The sequence below is a fragment of the Biomphalaria glabrata genome, chromosome 12 (genome assembly GCF_947242115.1).
Source record: "Biomphalaria glabrata chromosome 12, xgBioGlab47.1, whole genome shotgun sequence".
Lineage (NCBI taxonomy): Eukaryota > Metazoa > Mollusca > Gastropoda > Planorbidae > Biomphalaria > Biomphalaria glabrata.
The window spans coordinates 25,275,523-25,296,357 of record NC_074722.1 but is presented as its reverse complement, the minus strand read 5'-3'; the positions used below and the strand labels follow the sequence as shown (position 1 = coordinate 25,296,357).

Sequence of the window (20,835 nt, the reverse complement as noted above, 5' to 3'; positions counted from 1 at the left end):
TCTTTACTGATGTGTTCCATGACTATAGTGCCCTACTGCAGTTCACATAATATGAAAAACTACTAATTAATTGTATGTTCCACTTATATGCATACTGTATAGATTTTTTCTCTTTAAAAAAAAAAGTAAACATTTTTTTGTAAACATAGTAGTTAGTATGAAAGAACTTAACAATAAATTAAAAAAAAAATTTTTGACAAAAAATCTAAAACCATTTGCATAAATGTATTAAAAATATGGTAAATAGTTATCTCCCTTGTTACTTTTAATAGTGAATACTTGTAAAAATGGTGTATTTTTATGAAAAAAATTGCTTGCATAGTTGATTTTAAGAATGTAATTTTTGGCTTTCAGAAAAGAAAAAAGTAGTTGTTGCATTAGTCTGTTCTAGTTCAGCTCAAAGTCACTGCTGATTGCAGTGGCAGTTGGTAAAACGACATTTCAGCTCACGTGTTCTAACTTTTGTATTCACAAATCCTTAACTTTTGTTATATAGCCTTTACAAAGTTTTAATTCTACAAGAATGTGTTGCTTGCTAGCCTGACAAGCTCTTGGTTTCTGTCCACGAACAAGATTCAATGATTAAGCTTGTCTTCAGGGCTGGTGAAACATTGAAGATGAAAGGTTACTTACAGACATGACATCCACATAGAGAATGAAGAAATGCAGGCACATGGAAAGACAGATGGCACCGAGCAACCATTTGTTTGTCCAGGGTGGCATCAACAGTAGGGATTGATTTTCACTCAAGCTTTAGCAGATAAACAACATTTAATTAGCAACAGATATAATCTAATTAGTTCTAGACTATAATTCTAAGCATAACTCCACAAAATATCGAGTTTAAAATATCCAACACAGCAATAACATATCTTTTACAAATAATTATTTTTTGTTTACCTAAGAGCTAATATTAATCAAGTAAACAATTAAACTAATAAAGAAAAAAATAGGACTTTAAAACAATTACAGACAAAACTTGTACTTAAAACACAAAACTAAAGATACTGAGTAACCACCCAACGTATGCTCACCACTATAATAACACACTTTAAAAAAAAAAAAAGAGTATAAACCATCTCTTGTTAAGAGTGCTAGTAGGAGAATGAATCTTAAGAAAGTGTAAAACAATATTGATCGTTTTATTTTCTCGGTAAAAATGTGAAGGTGGAGAGGGAAATTTCAACCTAAGAGACAGACGACAAAGTTCTGGTCACATGAATGACTATGCCAGTCATGCAACTAGTACAAGCAAAACAAAATTAGAAACTATGACTCGGGCTATAGAAAGCAAAAAGTCAAGATGTTAAAAAGCCTCAGTGGTACATCTACTCCAGCCTATGTGTGAGACTCACAACTATCTGGTAAAAGCTCAGTCTAATTCTAAACAAGCATTAAGTCTACAATAAGACTGCCATTCCAGTGTAGGCATATATATTCACATTTCTACAGTTTAGTTAGTAGATTTTAGTGAAGTCAGGAACTTGTGCTAAGCGAATGTTTGTTTTGATAATAGAACAGTTTAAGCTGCCATTGTTGTCATTTTGTTCAACACACTACACATCTATGATTTATGTTTACGTTCACATCTATGAGATATAAATGAATGACACAAGCAAGACAATGACTTAAACATAAACAAGGGATGCCACTATGCATTTAAACCTTCAGGATTAGCACAAGATACTACATCAATTTCTAGACTTCTTTTATTTTCTCATTAGAAAGCAAACAAAAATAAATAAATAAAACCAAAATACTAAAAATAAAAGTTCTATGCAGATGCACTACAAAAACAAAACAATAGGGAGGGACTAATAAATCTCTGATCTTTACAAGTTTAAAAACAAAAATACTTTTTTTTTCATGTGAAATATATCAAGGAAAAAAAAAAAGATGAAGTTTTAACCATAGTAGGTAGCAAGAACAACACACTGATCAAGCAAAGACAAAGTGAATCCCTGTGAGCTCATGTTGGCAGAACAAAACCTTTTCATTACCTTGCAAGTACTGGCCACTTAGGACAAGATGTTGCCTACAAACTTTATATTACCCAGAAACCTCCAGGAAACACAATCTTCATGGCTGGCCAGTCAAAGTTTTCCGGAAATAAATATGTTGGATTAGTGGTATTTGTTTATACAACATATGTAATGATATCAACATATGCCATGTTGAATTCGAATACAGGTTAAAGAGGAGCTTGCCACTTGTTAGTAAATGCATTTTTGAATACACAGCAGAGAGTGACCAATATATGTTTTGAGGGACAGGACACGCCATGCAGGAAGGCTGAAATGGACACACACGCACAGCACACGTCATGACAAACTAAATATTCATTTCTCTCTAATGTTCAACACGTGGGGGAGCTGGTTGGACGTTTAACACAAGATTAACTCCTCTTTAAAACACCTAACTTATCCTCTTCTTCATTATTTGAAATAAAGAAAACAAAAAAAAAAAAATATGTGCCCAGATTCTGAAGTAAGTTATCAATAATCATGACCATACAAGAAGTGGATCAAATAAGCTTGTTGAAGCCGCAGTCCGAGTTAATTTAACATCTCTTTTTGAGTTTCCTAAATTTTTCTGAAGAACTAACACCTGTGGTTCATTTTCTGTACAAGGGTATTAATTTTACATAAATTATTTGACAGAGACTAAAGGCATAAAAAAGAAATCAAAATACAATTAGAGAACTGTGATCACTAATTGCTTCAGTCAACCCTCTTTGTTAAATGCCAAGAAAAGAAACGTCCAACTTTAGCTCCCCCTGTGCGGTACAGTTAATCACACATCATGGATGGTCATGTCATTGAACCAGAATTCTATAAGACAGCTTGGTCCATGCACGTCTACAGCACAGGTCAAAATTCACTACTTGTTAAAGCCTAACACCTAGAGCTTCAATTTTTAGCAAAATATTTTGCTTATTTTATGCTTAAGACTTTTAAATAGATATCTGCTTTTATTTTTACTCTACCGCAACAGGGGGTGAATAAATATCTTGAGACTCTTAAGTATTGTATTACACACATAAAATAAACAGTAACGAAAAAAAAAAATGACATAAATCCCAATGTTATGTCTAAAACTTTTTTTTGTTCAGTTAAAAAAAAAATAAACAGAAAAAAACAACAACATACAACCAGCTCCCTTTAAAGCGTTGAGACAAGAAGAAAAATAAAAGTTTTAAAATAAAGTATAAAATGCAGTTGTCAAGACGTATGACTGCGCCTTTTGTACTTGTGGACTTACAAGTAGAACCTGCAAAATGTTGTTTTAGTGATTAGGAAGAGAGAATGTCATTTGACATTTAGATCTCAATGTCACAAGTACAAAGTTTGTGTGTACAGGCTTCCTGCTGGCATAGCAAAAACCTCTAAAAATTTGTTATCAATAGTTGTTTCTACTACTGACATTTTTTTAGAGGTTTTTTTTTTTAGTAATCTGAATCAATGAAATTGTGGATCGTTTTGGGTGGATCTTGTAATATGTTAATTAGATCGATTAAAAACCTAGCCAAATTATTATATTATACTTTGGTTAGTAATATACAATAATTTAAGCATTAATCCAAAGTAGTTGCATAATAGTTACTATTTTTTTTTCTTTACTACATTATTTGGTACAACTAGTAGCTAGCTAAAAAGGAAAGATGTAATTATAGATGAAAATTGGGTAAGGGCTTCTATACGGTTTTAAAAAGAAAGGAAAATGAAGTCCACAATTTATGAAATGATTCATCATACAATTTCCCCCATTTATCTTCTGCCAGAATCAATAGCTGCAATACTTCATGGTATTAATGGTCCAGTAAAGGGAAATAATATTAGTGACTACTTCTGACTAAACAAAAAAAATCTTTAGCATATATATTGATTTTCATTTTAGGGCCAAAATGTATTGAGCTGAAGATTCAGGCAGAAGTCTATTATATTGGAAACAGTTGGCGCTGATGGTCAACTGCTGCTGCTTTACTACACAAGTGAACACATCCCCCCTCACCTGTTGAGAGCATTGAGCATCTCGATGAGGACCAGCACAGACAAGGCCATGGTCATGGGTTTGGGGTGGCTAAAGACATCGCAGTCGATCCCGGCAAACATCTCGTCCTGGGCCAAGCACTGCGCCTGGTGAGTCTGTTAATTAAGAGGTATGCACAGCTTGAGTTTAATCATAATCAAACATACACTATGTAAAGCCCTGACAAGTTCCAAGCAAGGATGCTGGATCTCAAGGAAAAATGAGCTTCTTTGTTGACACAGCAGATTTGTCCGTGGTGAAAAAATAGAAGATTTTGTACGAACTCTTGATTAACAATTAAAAGATAGTTCAGAGACAAAAGTTTTGAAAACTTAAAAAGGAAAAGTTCCTGACTTCAACTGTGACGTGTAGAATTGTTGATTAGTGCTGCTAACAAAACAATGAAGATATCAGCTAACACCAAACACAGAAAAAAAAGACCAGACAAAGTCACCAAATAAAATGAACCAGAACAATAGAAAACAAACTTTTAAAGGTTATAATAGAACCACTGAAAACCCATTTCAGAAAAAATAATTCAACTGTTGCAAACAAATAGCACCCAATTGAAACTGTCCAAATAATAAAGAAACAACCAATCAGAATATGCAATTGCCCAAAAAAAAAAAGGGGGGGGGGGAGGGAGGGATACCATTGCTGGAAGGTGTATAAATATAAAAAGAATTGAGTGTCTGTGGGAGGGGGTCGGGGGGTTACCTGTTCAAGGCATTGAGCATCTCAATGGTTACTAAAACAGACAAAGCCATTGTCATAGGCTCTGGAGCCTGAAAAATAGCACAGTCAACTCCCTTGAACATCCTAGGCTCAGCAGGACACTGCATATGATGGGTCTGAGGACAATCAATGTCTGGCCATGTTAGTTTTAAAATATAGTGATCACATATAGCCAGTAATATTATCAAGAAATGGTCAAACAGTTATAAATGTCTAATAGCAACATTCTTGTTTTCCACAAAGAAAAACAAAAAAATGATCTGAAAAAATGCAAACAAAAAAAATTTTAAAAATCTCATATTAATAAACAATTGTCAGGATATAACAGTGACTATATATGATCATTTGCTGGTATATTGTATAATAGTAATTATAGTTCAAAGTTCCCCTTACAGACCTTGCAATCTGGGCAGATGATGTTAAGATCATCTGTTTCTTTGGCCAACAGTTAACAAGCAGGGTGTCATGTGGCCAGCACAACCACCAACCACTTTTACTTTCTCCAACTTAAGTCAGGTACCCAATAGGGTTGGGTGGACCCGAAGTTTGTAAGCCAAGCGCTTAACCCCTCAGCCACCTCGTCCCATAATTCATTTGTTATAACATAAAATTAAATAGAAATAATGAGGAAACAAAAAATGTGTTATTTTACCAGCTGGTAGTAGTTGAGTTTTGGGCCTTTATCATAGAGCATAAACCACCAGGCAGCAGCACCCACTGTAGCAGCACCTACATAAACTAGAAGAGAGAGAGAAATGGAGAGAGATAGACATTCAATCATAGGAAAGATGAGAGAAAAAGAAAAATTGACATTAAACCATAATATGGAAAATGGTAAGATTCAAGCCACAATGTCTAAGCAGTGATGTGAAACTGTTGCTGTTTTCAATTAAAACAATTAGGGATACGTTTTTTTGGTAAGTGTTTATATCTGTTTGTATACTGAAGATAATTAACACTTACATAAATGTGTTTTACATTCCAATTCTTTGAATCAATACATACATCTTAGAAACATACATAATATGAATGCTCATTTTTTTTTATAAGTAACACTAGAATCTTTATTATCAATTGCATACCATTCAAGCCCCACTACCTAAATACTGAGAGCTTTGACATCTCTATTAAGTTGTATCTTTCACTACTAAAACTAGAGCTATAAATTATAATAATCCAAAGTGAAACTGCTTGCTTTTCAAACATTTGAATCTCATTTAAATTAAAGTTGAAAGGGTTTATGCACTTACTGCCAATGGCCATGTATCTGAAAAACAACCATCCAGTGATAAGGCCTTCTTTGGGGTTACGGGGTGGCTTCTTCATGATGTCCAAGTCAGGGGGGTTGAAACCCAAGGCTGTAGCTGGCATACCATCAGTGACAAGGTTGACCCACAGAAGTTGCACAGGGATGAGAGCCTCAGGAATACCCAAAGCAGCAGTTAAGAAAATACTGTGGAGTATAATTTATTTCATCATTGCAACCATGAAAATTAAAATGTGAATTGAGTACCAACTCAAATAATATCAATGCACCATGATTTTTTTTAACGATTTTAGATTGTTATTAAACTTACAGGAACTAATATAAAAGTAGCATAATAGTCAAGGAAGTCAACTTGTGATTCAGAAAAACAAAAAAGCAGTTGAAGACCTGGATAGATCCACATGGAGAGCGAGCATAAAGGAAGGGTCTCAGATTGCAGATGCCAACACTACAGTAGTAGAAAGAAGGGTGAAAGTGAGTTATGAGTTTGATTTTTTGGCACATCAGCATAATTTAGGGTGAAAGTGCAACAGCGCCTGGTGATTACAGATGCCCAACCTGTGACCACAGCTGTGTATCAAGGATTGGCATCTTTAGTCACACAAGAAGTTGCATCACCTCTTCGGATGTAAAATGCCACCGCTTTCAAAACAAGAAATTAGGTGTGTCAAAATGCCAGAAGAGCAAGCAGTCAGAAAGTATCATAAAAATGTAAAACAATCAAAGATGGTTAGACTCTCACCCATCAGAAATACATTAGGATCTTCAAGTCACTGGCCTCACTAAATCAAAGCACAGAGATCAAAGTATTTACTCACTCTCTCTGATATTTAGTCTAATTAGTCTAACTAACAATAGATTCATATGATATAAACCTGTCCTGGCTAATATAAATTGTAGAGCATACCAAATTCCAAGCTATTGCCCATTATCTTATTTTAAGTTTGCCTTTATAAGAATACTTCAAAATTTTTTATTATAATTAAAAGAAGCCATTACTTAATTTAATTACACTATAAAACCCCAAGACTTACCAGACCACTTCACCAATGTTGGAGGATATTAAATATCTAATGAACTGTTTCATGTTGTTGTAGATAGCACGGCCTTCCTCTACAGCAGACACAATAGTTGCAAAGTTATCATCAGCCAACACCATCTGTACTATGGAGTCAAGTAGTCATAGCTACACAGCCACATTGACCCATTCAAGTTTATGTTCAACTTATTTACAGCGTGTATAATAAACTTAATTTTAAAAATCCTAACTAGAGAAACAATTTTGAAACTCTTCTGACGTTTTTTTCTTTTTTTGCTGTCCTTACATTTAAGTTAAATTTACATTGAGACAGTCAATAGTAGTTCGAATGAATGCTAATTAATAATGTATATAGATAATATAGAGAGTGTTCATAACAACGCAAAACAGGGTTGATAAAGCGACTGTTCTGTCTGAGCAAATTGTAGTTAATAAACTAGGAAGACTAAAACAAGTGTTTCCAAGAATATAGGATGTTTTTGTTTTTTTTGATATAGTGAAAATATATAATTTCAGCCATCTTTTTTCCTTTCTATCAGTTTAAAAACTGCTTATTAACTGTCCATTCTGTTCACTAATTAACAATGAATATATTGTTCTTGATATAAAACATGTACCCATTTCATCTAAGTAATATATGGTGCACTTTATAATGTCAACAATATGTTTAAGTCTATTCAATGACTGATCAAGTTCTATTTGATATAAAATGTAAATCTTTCTTCATGAAACCACTTCACAATATCTACAAAACATTTTCACATTTACAAGGTAAAATAAACTTGAAACATGTATAAAAGGATATCAGCAGCACTCTTGGCAACAGCTGTACCAGAGCCCATAGCAATACCAATTTCAGCTTTCTTCAGAGCTGGAGCGTCATTGACACCGTCACCAGTCTAGAGGAAAAGAAGGTCAGATAAGATGAGGACATACAAACATTAATGATGGAAATAGTAATATTAAAACACTATTAGATGGACAAATCTATTCCAGCACTTTCCTTAAGTCCAAAACTTATTTTCTCATTATTCAATTGATTTTCTTAAATTATTAATTAGTCTGTTTATATGGCTGATGATATTTGATCATTTGTCTTTTGAAAAATTGATCTATAGATTATTTAATTTACATAACATTTGCAAGTCTAATAGCTTTTTAAAAATAAAAGTAACTAACATACAAATGTAAAAGGAAAAGAATGATTATTTTAGTGAAGAAAGATTAAGACATGAACTAAATAGTTACCATAGCAGAGATTTCACCCTCAGCCTGGAGGAACTCTACAATCTTACTCTTGTGTGCTGGCTCTACTCGGGCAAACAGACGAGCACGCATAACTGCAGCTCTCTGATCCTCAACACTCAAATCATCAAACTCACGACCAGTGAAGGACATGCCCTCAGTGGATTCATTCTCACCAAAGACGCCAATTCTGCGGCAGATGGCTTCAGCAGTGGCCTATAAAAGGAGAGAATAGAATATGTCATTTATTTTTTTTTTGTTATTTATTACATGTCCAAAACAAAATTATAACACTTGTTATTTTCTTTTGCAAACAATTCTAATGAGATGTCAATGTCTGAAACATGAGTTGACTAGTTGTAGCTAGAATAAAAAAGTAGATGGAGTGAAAGCATGTATGTAGATATTTGTAATATACTGAATCAACTCATAACCTTAGAAACAAGGCTTTATTTCAATAAAACACGACTGACACACACAATAACACAGTACAGACTGGTCACGATTCACATACTACAATAGTGCAAACCCGATTACAAATACTAGCACGATTACAAGCACGGGTAACACAGAAGTTCAGTTAATGATTACTCCAATATTAATTAAAGATAACTTAAAATCTCTCTCTGAGCCAAGGACACATTCCCTTAATCTAGATAAATGCTCAAACTTCCATCATAATATACAAGCAATTCTTAAGCAAAGAACATAATTGGAAATAGGTCAGCTTGTCTGTGTAGGAAACTACTGACCTTGTTGTCACCAGTGATGACAATAACTCTGATGCCAGCATCACGACAAGCTTTGATTGAATGCTTTACTTCCTCACGGGGTGGATCCAGCATACCAACAACACCAACGAATGTCATGTTTGTCTGCAATTAGCCAAAGATATCGTTTTATCAACTAACTTAGAACTGCTGTTAGTCATTGCTCATACAAAATAAAGACAAACTTCATTTGAAAAGTAATGTGAGGCTAGTGAAGCACAGGGTAAAAGAAAAAACCCTGTTACAACCCAGATTAAAACTGTTAAAAGATACATAGACTATATGAAATATCATTGAAAAATCAAAATATAACAAACAAGACCCTGAACTTTGACATTTTAAGGCCAACCGCTTTGCCTCACAAACATTCAATAAAAAATATATTTAATAAAAAAAATGTGCAGAATTATTTAAAATAAATTGTTTCATGTTCAGTAAAAAACATAGTGAGAATTTATTGTCAATAAAAAAAATTTAATTAAAAACAGAGACTAAACAGCATGCTTACCTCATACTGGATAAATTTGCGAGCATCTTCAAGGTCCATATCTTCTCTACGTGGTGGGTTGTCAATAGTGGCAAGAGCCAAACATCTGAGTGTGTCACGACCTACACAAACACACAATTTTCATTTATAGGGCCAGCGGTGATTTACATAAATAAAGTATGACCTAATGATTGCTATGCGTGATTCCAGTGACCGTTACTTCATTTAAACCAAATGCAGAAAAATACAACAGCATATGCTCTACGGTCTGTTATGTAAAATCCAAATGTTACTTGAACATGGTCAGCTTATTTATTAGTTGAATAGTTGTTTAGGTACAGAGTTGATAGCAATCTTACCATGTGTAGTTGAACAAGATAGAGAAAACAACTATTTACCTGTTCCATAGAGCTTGGTCAGTTTCATGATTTCATTTTTGATTGCTGGAGACATGGGGACTTTGTTTTGACCAACTCTGACGTGGGTACAGCGGTCAAGCAGGCCTTCTGGTGCTCCCTGATTCATAAATAGTCTAGCATTATATATTAAGAGAAACATACATGGTATAATCTTCATATTCCTATTAAGTCCCCTTTCATTACTTTAGTGAGTATCTGTATAGAAGAACTATTTTTTTTCAGTTAAATGATCAAATGTTCTTTATGAAAAGTTGCAGGGGCAAGAATTATCAAAATATCATGAAAAATCTAGTAAGGCCATACAAGTATTTCATTGCCAAATCTTGTTGTTAAACTACAAACAAGTTCCCAAGCATATTCTATTTAAAAATAGTTTTCACTAAAGTTTCTCAATTGGCTAATTTTAATAATAATTAAATTAGCAGCTTCCCTAATTAAATAATATCTTAAATGGCCTTGAGTTGTAAAAATGTCAGCAGTGGAAAACCACCCTAAAGCTAGGAATATTAGAAAAAAAATTATTATTTTGATTCAAACTGCTGACCTTAGCAAACATACGAGCGCCTCCTGGAGTTCTAGTGGGCTTGTTTGGTACACAGTACACAGACATGGACTTTCTGTCACGAGAGAATTCCAGTGTGAACTCTTTCTTCCACATATCTTGAATGACACGGTTGCACACTGTGCCGATCTCACGCTTGGTCAGGCCAGCCTTGTCTGTGTTGTAAAAGTTGAGTTTCTCAACCAAGACAGACAAAGCAGTTTCTGTGGCTTCACCAACTTTCTCATAAGTGTCTTTAGTCTAAAAAAAAAAGTAAAAAAAAATCTAACTTTTTCCTTTAATGTAAAGGTGCAACAATATAGCAGTCCTTCTTAAAGTGTATACTTAAGTGAGAATGATTTTATTATATAAAATAAGGTTTAAATCAGTACTTTTTGAAGAATGTGTGTTTGGCTGAGGCATTAGGATTAAATTTAAGATCTAATACTAATAAACAAACAACTTTAAAAAATACAATGATATGTCTAGTTAAAAATATATACTTTTAATACTATATATATTAAAAAAATTTTTAAATCTCTAAAAAAAAAAAAAAAAACTCCCATTTCCCATGTGGGGGCCTCTACATTGTGGTTCTGGGCCTGTTTGTTTAAAAATTATTTTTTAAAAAAATGATGAAAATGCAATAATACACAACCAGTTTTAAAGTCACCATGCTTTCTTTCTTAACACACATGATGAGAGCAGAGCTCGTATAGGAAAGTTTAAAAAACTGTTGCTAGTATCCCAACTAAATGACTGTGGTAGGAGATATTTGGTTAGAGAGTAATTAAACATACACAGCAATTAAGTGAACCAAATATAGATTTTTTCCAAAGCTTTATAGCAAATGAATGTAGAATGAAGTTAAATGCTAAATGTGCATGTATGCTTACATCATTGTAGTCAACAGTGGAGTCATTGCACATGCTGCAAATGGTGACCATCTCTTCAAGGCCGGGGTATTCACTGGATTTGACTGGTTTGTTGTTTAACAAGCTAATCAAAGAAGAAACAAGATAAACCATTCTGGTCAGCATTCAAAATGACTGTGGCAGGTATGTTACTAACAAATAATGACTTTGATAGCAATGAATTGTAGCAACAATTGCAAACTGGTGCAGTCATTTCAAGTACTTACAGTTCTCCTTCTGGGGCATAGGTAGATCCAGTTATATCAAACTGTTGGGTCTTAATGGTATTGGCCTCTACCTGACTGAAGATGAACATCTGGAAAACAAAATATGATACCACTAATGTCAAATTTTAAAATAATTCCACTGTTATACTTTCTTGACTGTTCACTTTGATGTTACCATTTCTTTGACTTAATGATCAAACAAAATACCTTGCAGACAGACATCTGGTTTGTGGTCAAGGTTCCAGTCTTATCTGAGCAGATAACAGAGGTGCAGCCAAGGGTCTCTACTGAAGGAAGGGATCTGACAATGGCATTCTTCTTGGCCATCCTGCGGGTACCTGTTGTAGGTATAAAGACATTGAAAACTCAGTTGTCAATACTGACAAACCTAGTACAATATGACTGATTTGTCTAATTCCATTCATACAGAGCTTGATCTAACTCTAAGTTGCTAAAATCTTTATGTTTAACCAGGATTGAAAGTCTGGATTTCAAAGTGAACATGTAGGTTGCAAAAACACCAGCAAGATTGTATTATGAATAAACATTTCTTCAAAAAATGACCATCCATTATCTACTGCAGCTATCCAAGAACCAAGTGAATTATAAGAAACATCTGTTAAAAAAACTAGAAAAGGAACATTCCTGTTTACTGTGAATCATGTCTCCTACCTAAAGCCAGACAAGTTGTGATGACAGCTGGTAGACCTTCAGGGATAGCAGCCACAGCCAGAGCCACAGCAATTTTGAAATAGTAGATAGCACCCTGCAGTGAACAGACAGTGTCAGTAACATCTAATAGAAGTTTGTAAATGTCTTTGTCTTTAAAATAATATGGATCTAATTATTAAATAAAGACAACATTCTTTACCACAACAAGATGACAATGGACAACATAGGACTTACTTTGAGCCATGATCCACCATGAGCTGGGTCATTGAAGTGACCAATGTTGATTGCCCAGACAGCCACGCAAATAATAGTGATGACCTGGAACAACAAAACAAGAGGTCAATAAACAGTGTCCATTTTTTTTGTCATTAAGAAGTGGAACATGATGCACACAAAATACTGCAACCTAACTTTGAGAACTTTGTTTAACCCTCAAAATGCGTGGGGCCACGATCGTGGCTTGATGTAAACAGAAATTATAAGGCGTAGGGCCACGATCGTGGCTTCGTTTATATACGGTCGTTTCTTTCGTATTTTCTCGGTAATTAGTTGCAAAACCGTACATATCCGTTTACTTCCTTCACTTCCGACTTTGAATTTGCAAAGGACGCCAAGTTAATTTCTTTCTATACGTTTTTAATCAATCAAAAATGAGTAGTGACAGTGAAGTTGATTTTCCAAATCTGAATAAAGACAACCTAACTGATGAGGAATTTATGGATTCTGATTTAGATGCAGATTTATCTGGTAAGTACAAATTATACGGTTAATTAGGTCTAGGTCTAAATATAGGCAATATGATTCAATATCCTTCACGTGTATCGATCTTTTTTTTTTTTAAACAAATGTTTTTATCCATAGATTATTTTAATTTGGGGTGACCAAAAGTAACTAAAAAGGTCGTGGCACCTCAAATTGTTTGTTTACATTATTAGATTAGATCAATATTTGAAAATTAGTAAGCTTTAATTTAAAATATGATATTACTAATATTAGATCTAATAATCTAATAGATCTATCTAGGACAATCTAGGTCCTAAGTCAATCTGTAATATAATAATTTCAGTATAATTAGTCTAGATCTATATCTTATGATAATTTTTTTCTTTATTTTCAGAATCAGATGAGGCAGAATCTTTTACACCCTCTGCTGAAGAATGGAGACCTGTTGATGATCATGATTGTGGTCCCAGGCCAGTTTTATTTACAGCCCACCCAGGCCCAAAACATGCACCAGCTCCAGATGCAAAGCCTGTGGACTATGTCAACCTTTTTTTGACAGATGACATTGTCAATTTGGTTGTCAACGAAACCAATAAATACGCCAGGCAGTTCATCGAAGATAACCACGAAAACCTGGAAACCACGCCAAGATCTCGTGTCCACAAGTGGACACCTATCTCAAATGAAGAGTTTAGGGCATTTTTAGGTGTGACAATGAACATGGGATTAAATAAAAAGCCCAACTACAACGCATATTGGGACTCCTGCAATCTGAGCCAAGAAACACCTTGGTTCCCTGTTCACATGAACCGAGATCGCTATCAGATTATTCTAAAATTTCTTCACTTCGCTGACAACACGCTGTTACCAGATAGAAATGATATTGGTTTCAAGCTTTTCAAGGTCCAAGAACTTATAAAGCATTTCAATGCTAAATTCAAATACTTTTACCACCCCACTCAAAATGTCAGCATTGATGAAAGTATGATTGGGTTCAAAGGAAAAACCCCTCATATCCGCCAGTTTATGCCTAACAAGAGGAATGCCAGATTCGGCATTAAGATGTGGTGTTTGTCAGACAGTGCTAATGGCTATCTTTGCCAGTTTGAAATATATGAGGGCAGTCAAGGAAGAAGAATCGGCAATGGCAGGTCATATACACATGAGCTTATTATTAGGCTTATGACTGCAGCCGGTCTGTTAAACAGAGGACACCATTTGGGGATAGACAATTTTTTTACCTCCATTGAATTATTGGAAGAACTTTTCACTGAAAACACTACAGCTACAGGAACTGTTAGATCTAACAGAAAAGGGCTACCAGATGTTTGCGTCAAAACAAAATTGAAAAACAAGGAGCTCATCGCAGCCAGAAAAGGTAATCTGCTTTGCTTGGCTTACCAGGATAATAGCAGAAAGCCAATCTTGCTGTCTACTGCTAGTAAAGCTGGTCTCATTGATACAGTAAACAGCAGGAAACAACCTGTAACAAGACCTGCTGTGATTCATGCCTATAACCAGGCCATGGGTGGTGTTGACTTGGGCGACGAAAAACTTTACATGTATATGGCTGAGCGCCGAGGCTTGAAATGGACAAATAAAGTTTTTTTTTCCCTATTTGGAAGAGCTATTCTAAATAGCTATATAATATACCATAGCAACACATCAGACAGACCAAAGCTCTCAAGGTACAATTTCATCGTGTCTGCACTAGAGAGCATGACATCAAACTTTGTACCCCAAAAAGTGATACGTAGAAAATGCACTAGAACAGAGATGGAGGCTGCAAGAATGGGTCCAACACCACTAACCCAGACTGTAGCAGGTCATCCACTTGATGGACATGATCTGAGCAAACTGCCAGTGGGGAAAAAACGACAGTGTGTTGCTGGTCATCCAACTCGTGTCAGAACTGGGTGGGAGTGCACAAGATGCAAAGTTGGACTGTGTCCTGAGTGTTTTGCTAAATATCACAGACAGTTGTGAATAATCATTCTTTCTACTTTTACAACTCTTGTATATATGTGTGTATATATATTTTTCTTAAAATTTTCTAAATGTGGTGGTTTTTTTCAAGTTTTATTAGTTGTGATTCTCACGGATTAAATTTTTATTGTGCTTTTTTAAAAAATGGTTTGTATTATTTTTAAAAATAATTTTTTATTTTTTTATAAATATATGTTAATTGTCTGGACTTAATTAAATTCCTTATTCAATTAGCTTTTCAAAAATGTATAGGTTCAATAGGCTACTATGCATAGTTTAGCTACTAAAAGAAAAATAAGCAAGTGGGTATCCAATGTTTGTAAACACAAGAATTTTAATCCCACTTTTCAATGCACTCTCTATAAAATAGCTGAGCACTTGAAGGGTTAAATGTACATTTTGTTTAGTTTTGTCAAATCAAGCTTTAATGCTGACATAGATCTGTGTTGAACACTTCCTAGTGTCAAATGAGTGTATTCTAAGTGCAAATGATCCTGTGAAAGATCTGTAGCTAATTGGCACAAGTTCCTAGTTACCTTGGAGAGCTGGTTGCTAAATTCATCAAGTTTTTGCTGGAGGGGAGTCTTTTCTGTTTCTGTGTCCATCATTTCGTTGCGAATCTTGCCTAGGAAAAACAAAAGTAGCCATGGGTTATATAGAAATACAAAATCATGCCAGTGGACATGCCAAGAGGCTACTATGGAAGAAAAAAGTGGTTTATGTTTTTATAATGAACATTAGAGAATTCTACTTCATTTCTTGGCATGACGCATCTATGTGCTCATGTTAATACTATCATTAGGATTATATAATATTTTACAATTATAACTCTCTCTATATAGTACAGTTATATTGTGAATAATTATGTCCCAAAAAAAAAAAACAGTGACAGTGGTTGCAGAGATACAGTACAAAGTCTGTTTAATACTAGGAGAAACTTTTAAAAAGCACTATTTAGAGAGAGAAAAAATAGCCATACAAAACAAGTCAGAGAAAATCTGAAGGTATCTCTTGAACTAGTTTTGGTAATTCTGTGATATTATCTTCCTTTTATGTTGCTCAACCATCATAAAATAGACAGAAACTGTCATTATTTATTTATAAGTCATTACCATTTAAATTCTAGATTGTTATAGTTTCCTAAAGAATGGGATATTGCATTTTAATGATTGTAAGTATTTTAGTTTAAATTTGTTGCCTAATGCAATCTATGTTGAATCAGAGTGCAGCATCTGAAGCCATTAACATTCACTAACATTTTGTTAACAATATGCTTCTCCTCAAAGAGCCCTAGTCTAAAGGATACATATCAAGAAAACACAGGGGAATGGGAATAGAAGCTTCATTTGATCAGATGTTTATTTCTATGAATGTAATGTCTCCATGCACAGACTGTTGTTTATGATGATACACTATAGAAAACAATTGTACAAACCCACAAAGCCAGTTTCTAAATGACTACCTGAAAAGGACCACACCCTGTTGTATCAATCAATAGACTAAATGACAACAGGGCTAGACAAGCTCCCACTATCTGAGGGTGTGAGTGTAAACAGTTGGGACTGTCTCACTGTCCTAGCCCTCAGTGTTGATCTCTCTGGCTACATCCAGCACTTAGTGATTCTCACATGGAGAGAGATATCGTCCCAGAAAGTAAGGGAGATGATCAAACAGATTTGGTCAAATAAAACAACCACAAACAAATATTATTACTGCACTTTCAGTTGAGTTATTCACTCAGCCATTCATGACATTCTAAATGGCAGGAAATACAAACTTGAAGTCAAACTAATGCAATAAAGATTCGTCTTCTTCCATGGTTGACTTTGCTAGCATACAACTGATGGACTAGAGTGGGCAATAGGATACAAACTTAGATCCTAACTCTTGATAGATGAAGGGAGGAACTTGGTGCTTCTTCCCCCCCCCCTTTTTTTTCTCTGTTTAAGCCTATGAATAAATCGTTTTTGTTTTAGATTCCCCTCACACACAAGGCCCACATCTTCACTGAGCAGACCTCTACACATTCTCTCTTTCACAATCAAACAATAGTGTAGCCATGTAGACTGTGTCAGAAGCCTATGTAGTATGTCTACATGAGTGCCTGAGTGTGTGTGCGCATTAGGTAAGCATGCATCAGAGAGCAGATACCTGGGGTGTGTATGTGTCATTGTGTAAGCGAGTTCAAAAAAATCATTTACAACTTTCTCCATTTGTAAGGTGGACAAGGGACAAGAGAGAGACACTGGCTAGGTGGAGACCAACAGGATCACTAACACTACTAGTCTAGGTCTACTGGCAGAACGGCTAGAAAGAATACAAAAATAAAGGGGAAGGAGGGCTCAGTAGAACGCCTCATGCCAAAAATGGCATGCAGGGTAGATCTTGGCTCGGCGGGATGCGCACACGGGATGGGGTGATGATAGCAGATTTACCTGGCAGACGGAGGTGCGAAACTTTCTACAATGGTCGAGAGAGAAAAAAAAAACAACAACTCCGGGTATACGCGAGGAACAAATCAGAACCATGTCTGACAGCCGCTTGTGTGTGTGTGTGTGTGTGTGTGTGTGTGTGAGGGCTTATTGAATTCTAACCAAGAGACGTATCTAAACGTAGAATGATCTTACACACAAGTGTACAAGCTTATGCGCTAATAATAAACTTCTACTGGACAGGGAAAGAAAAAGAAAACAGAAAGGAGGGGGGGGTGTTCAGTTTAACCTTGACAAAGGTCAACAATACTAAAGAAAGTCGGCAAACCAAGTGGAACTGAGGCGTTTTCACCAGAGTGTGGATTGTGTCATCGTCTGCCCGTCACAATGACTATCAACACGTCACACTGACTACCAACACGTCACACTGACTACCAACACGGCCACCAACTAAGAAGGGGGAAGGAAAAGTGGCGGGGCACTAAGCATGGATGACTTCCCACCTGGAACAAGCAGTCTTGGTGTTTGGAAGCTTGAGCAATCAAATATAGCGACCCATGGTCACAATGTAGGAAGCTTCTATTTATAACATAACGTGTATACATCCATGTACTTCTGATTCAGCCCGCTCGATCTCATGTATGCTCACTATTCTGACACATACTAATAGATAAAACAAGCTTATGGGGACTGGTCGTGACCTCCCCCCCCCCTTCACCTTTTCCCTTTTCACCAAGCATGCGCAGGATGGAGGTCAAAATAGGGAATAGGCTTGGACTGATTTACACAAGAGGAAAGTGCATTTCCAGACCAAAAAAAGTTTTCAATAGTTTTGAACTACCTATCACCTGCCGAATCACACATTCCCACACAATCCCACACAAACCCAGTACATATTAAAAAAAAAGGGCTAATTATTAATCTTGGGTGATCTTAAAGTAATCAACAAACTACCACTTCATTATGCACTGAGTAGGTACAACATACTCATTGGTCCTTGAGTTTTTAATGAAGTTAAAACATATTGTAGAACTCTAAAGAAAACTTCTGGCCTGACAAACACTGGCAGCAAGTGGACTGGGAGAAACAAAAGGACACAGATGTTTAGTTGCATGTATTGGCAGCCAGTAAACCAGTTACAACTTGAGCAAAGAAAAGAGATCAAGGTGGACGACGGAGCGTTTACTAAGTTTTAAGGTTGCCGGATTTTAGGATATAAGGCAGAAATTACTTTTATAATGAAAAATCTCATCAAAGATTCATTAAACACTGACCAAACATCGGAAGTGAATCAGCAGGTCAATTATTTGTCACTCAATATAGTCTAAAATACGCTGGAACCTGAGTTACCTTAGCAGAACAAAATCAATGAATAAAAACACAAGTTGTACCTACGCCCCGAGATCTCCTGTCAACTCAAGAATTGGCTAACTTAGCTCTAGCTCTAAAACTCTCAACATTTCAGCGCTCACGTCAGCTATGTCACTGCACTTCTTTAGGATCATCTCAAGTACAGACATATCAACAAACTCAACCGAATAATGGTGAAACCAAAGATGTTTATAATGCTTTAATGGCAAACATTGCAGACAGGGAGGGGGGGAGGTTAATGGATCATCACAGGTACAACTGTAAGTGCGAAAATGTGTTTGTGTCTGCCTTCTTGCCTAGTGCCATAAGGGAATGGTATGGGTTGCCTGAATCAGCCAAGTCACTGATTATCATGCATGACTAGATTGAAACATAAAATGCATAGCACGTAATTATATTCTCTTTTGAAATAACGCCTGTAATTTATAAGATAAGAGTGTGGGGGCGCTGCACTTAGAAGATTTATGAAAATAACACAATATTGCACCGAACTTGTGTATCACATTAGAGCCATGTGTCAAGACAAAAAGTGTTATTCCAGTCCAGGCAATCTAAAGGCACAATCTTTCAGTCTCAAATAGTTAAAGTATACAACCGATAGTAGCCACATATTTTGATGGCACAATAGCTAATGCCCTAATTTCATATATCAATGTCAAGATGGGAAGTGTTCTTCCAGTCCAAACACACCAAAAGCAGCACGTGCTTTAGTGCAGCTAAGATATGCTTACGAACACACTTTAAAATTTAGCATGCGCTTTGGTCTTAGATCACTGACGTCATTCTCCTTGAAAAAGACACCTGTTCTTTCTTTTTTTTTTTTTTCCAAAGTCAAATCATTCGGATAAGAGTGAGCTTAAAAACTGAGTAGGGTGTCAAGGGAGGTATGGGCTTGTAGAAAGAAAAAGTACAGGTGCCACAACCACAGGGCCCCTACCGCAACCGAGGCTCCAGTGGAGCTCTAACCTATGCCATTTCCAGACCAGAAGGGGAGAAAGAAGCCAAATGGAAAGCGATAAGAAAATAAAGGTAAGAATGAGCCATCAGGACAGAATCCTGACCCTTGAGGAACATGCGGTAGAAGCGTGGGCCAATGACATCACACAAATCTGAACAGCATTACACCAGCCTCCTGCCTTATCGAAAACGTATGCGGATAAAGGTAAACAACAAAAGGTAAAAAAAAAATTCCTAAAATATCAAAAAAAAAAACACATACACACGTGGAGAAAAACACACGTGTGAAAGTTCTTTTCTCGATAACCGAGATGTATGTCCTTGCAAGGGTTCACATGGGACAATCTTCATTAAATTTAACCTCATTCAACCTCTCTCTGAAGAGGCTACCACCACTCCAAACAAAAATAGGGGATCCAATGGGAAACAAACACAGGAGCCGGGGGAGGGGGGAGGGGGTTTTGATGGTCAAGTTAATAAAAAGTGACAACAAAAACAAACCCCTCACTAAATTTGGTAGAAAAACAAAAAAAACCTGATCCCTATTGACAACGTGTCCTACTAAAGATTTCCTGGTCTAATAGCACCTGATTGTAATTGTTGATATTTTTAGCCTCCACCCACCCATCCCCGTCCGTTTTTTTGTTTAAATCTTCAATCTACAAATAGAAGAATCCATTGGTGAATGTCACCTCCTATTGTATAATGGACTATTATGTCAGACCTGGAGAAGAGTTTTAATGAGGCAGCTATGTAGGGCTATGTAGGTCTTTCTAACGCTGTATTTTTGTGTGTATGTGTGTGTGTTATTTTTTTAGTTCATTTGGCAGGGTAAATATTTTAGTAAATCTGTTCATCAACTGTAGCATTAGCAAAACACCTTTTAGTAATCTAATTTATTGTTTAAAAATGACTTTAAAAAACATATAGAGTATCATATATATATAGTTGGGTTAGGTTTTTTTTCTGGACATCCAAACTTAGCAAATCAAACACTTGACAAAACTGAGGTGTTTACACA

General features: G+C 35.6%; 1 protein-coding gene across 5 annotated transcripts in view; it reads right to left on the bottom strand.

Moving 5' to 3' along the window:
• LOC106071841 (sarcoplasmic/endoplasmic reticulum calcium ATPase 1-like) overlaps positions 1–20,835 on the bottom strand; it is a 52,810-nt gene that overhangs the window by 10,580 nt on the left and 21,395 nt on the right. For 4 of the 5 annotated variants that reach the window (XM_056005856.1, XM_056005857.1, XM_056005855.1 and 1 more), the window contains exons 8-24: positions 15,591–15,679; positions 12,580–12,663; positions 12,346–12,439; positions 11,881–12,011; positions 11,674–11,762; positions 11,429–11,531; positions 10,536–10,793; positions 9,971–10,088; positions 9,594–9,694; positions 9,068–9,190; positions 8,319–8,531; positions 7,876–7,969; positions 7,066–7,192; positions 6,015–6,217; positions 5,417–5,502; positions 4,747–4,880; positions 634–751 (exon numbers count right to left, since the gene is read on the bottom strand). In XM_056005856.1, coding sequence (XP_055861831.1) covers positions 634–751; positions 4,747–4,880; positions 5,417–5,502; positions 6,015–6,217; positions 7,066–7,192; positions 7,876–7,969; positions 8,319–8,531; positions 9,068–9,190; positions 9,594–9,694; positions 9,971–10,088; positions 10,536–10,793; positions 11,429–11,531; positions 11,674–11,762; positions 11,881–12,011; positions 12,346–12,439; positions 12,580–12,663; positions 15,591–15,679 — 2,165 coding nt within the window. Of the gene's footprint in view, positions 1–633; positions 752–4,011; positions 4,146–4,746; positions 4,881–5,416; positions 5,503–6,014; positions 6,218–7,065; positions 7,193–7,875; positions 7,970–8,318; positions 8,532–9,067; positions 9,191–9,593; positions 9,695–9,970; positions 10,089–10,535; positions 10,794–11,428; positions 11,532–11,673; positions 11,763–11,880; positions 12,012–12,345; positions 12,440–12,579; positions 12,664–15,590; positions 15,680–20,835 lie in introns of all 5 variants that reach the window. The other variant, XM_056005853.1, reaches the window with a different exon arrangement.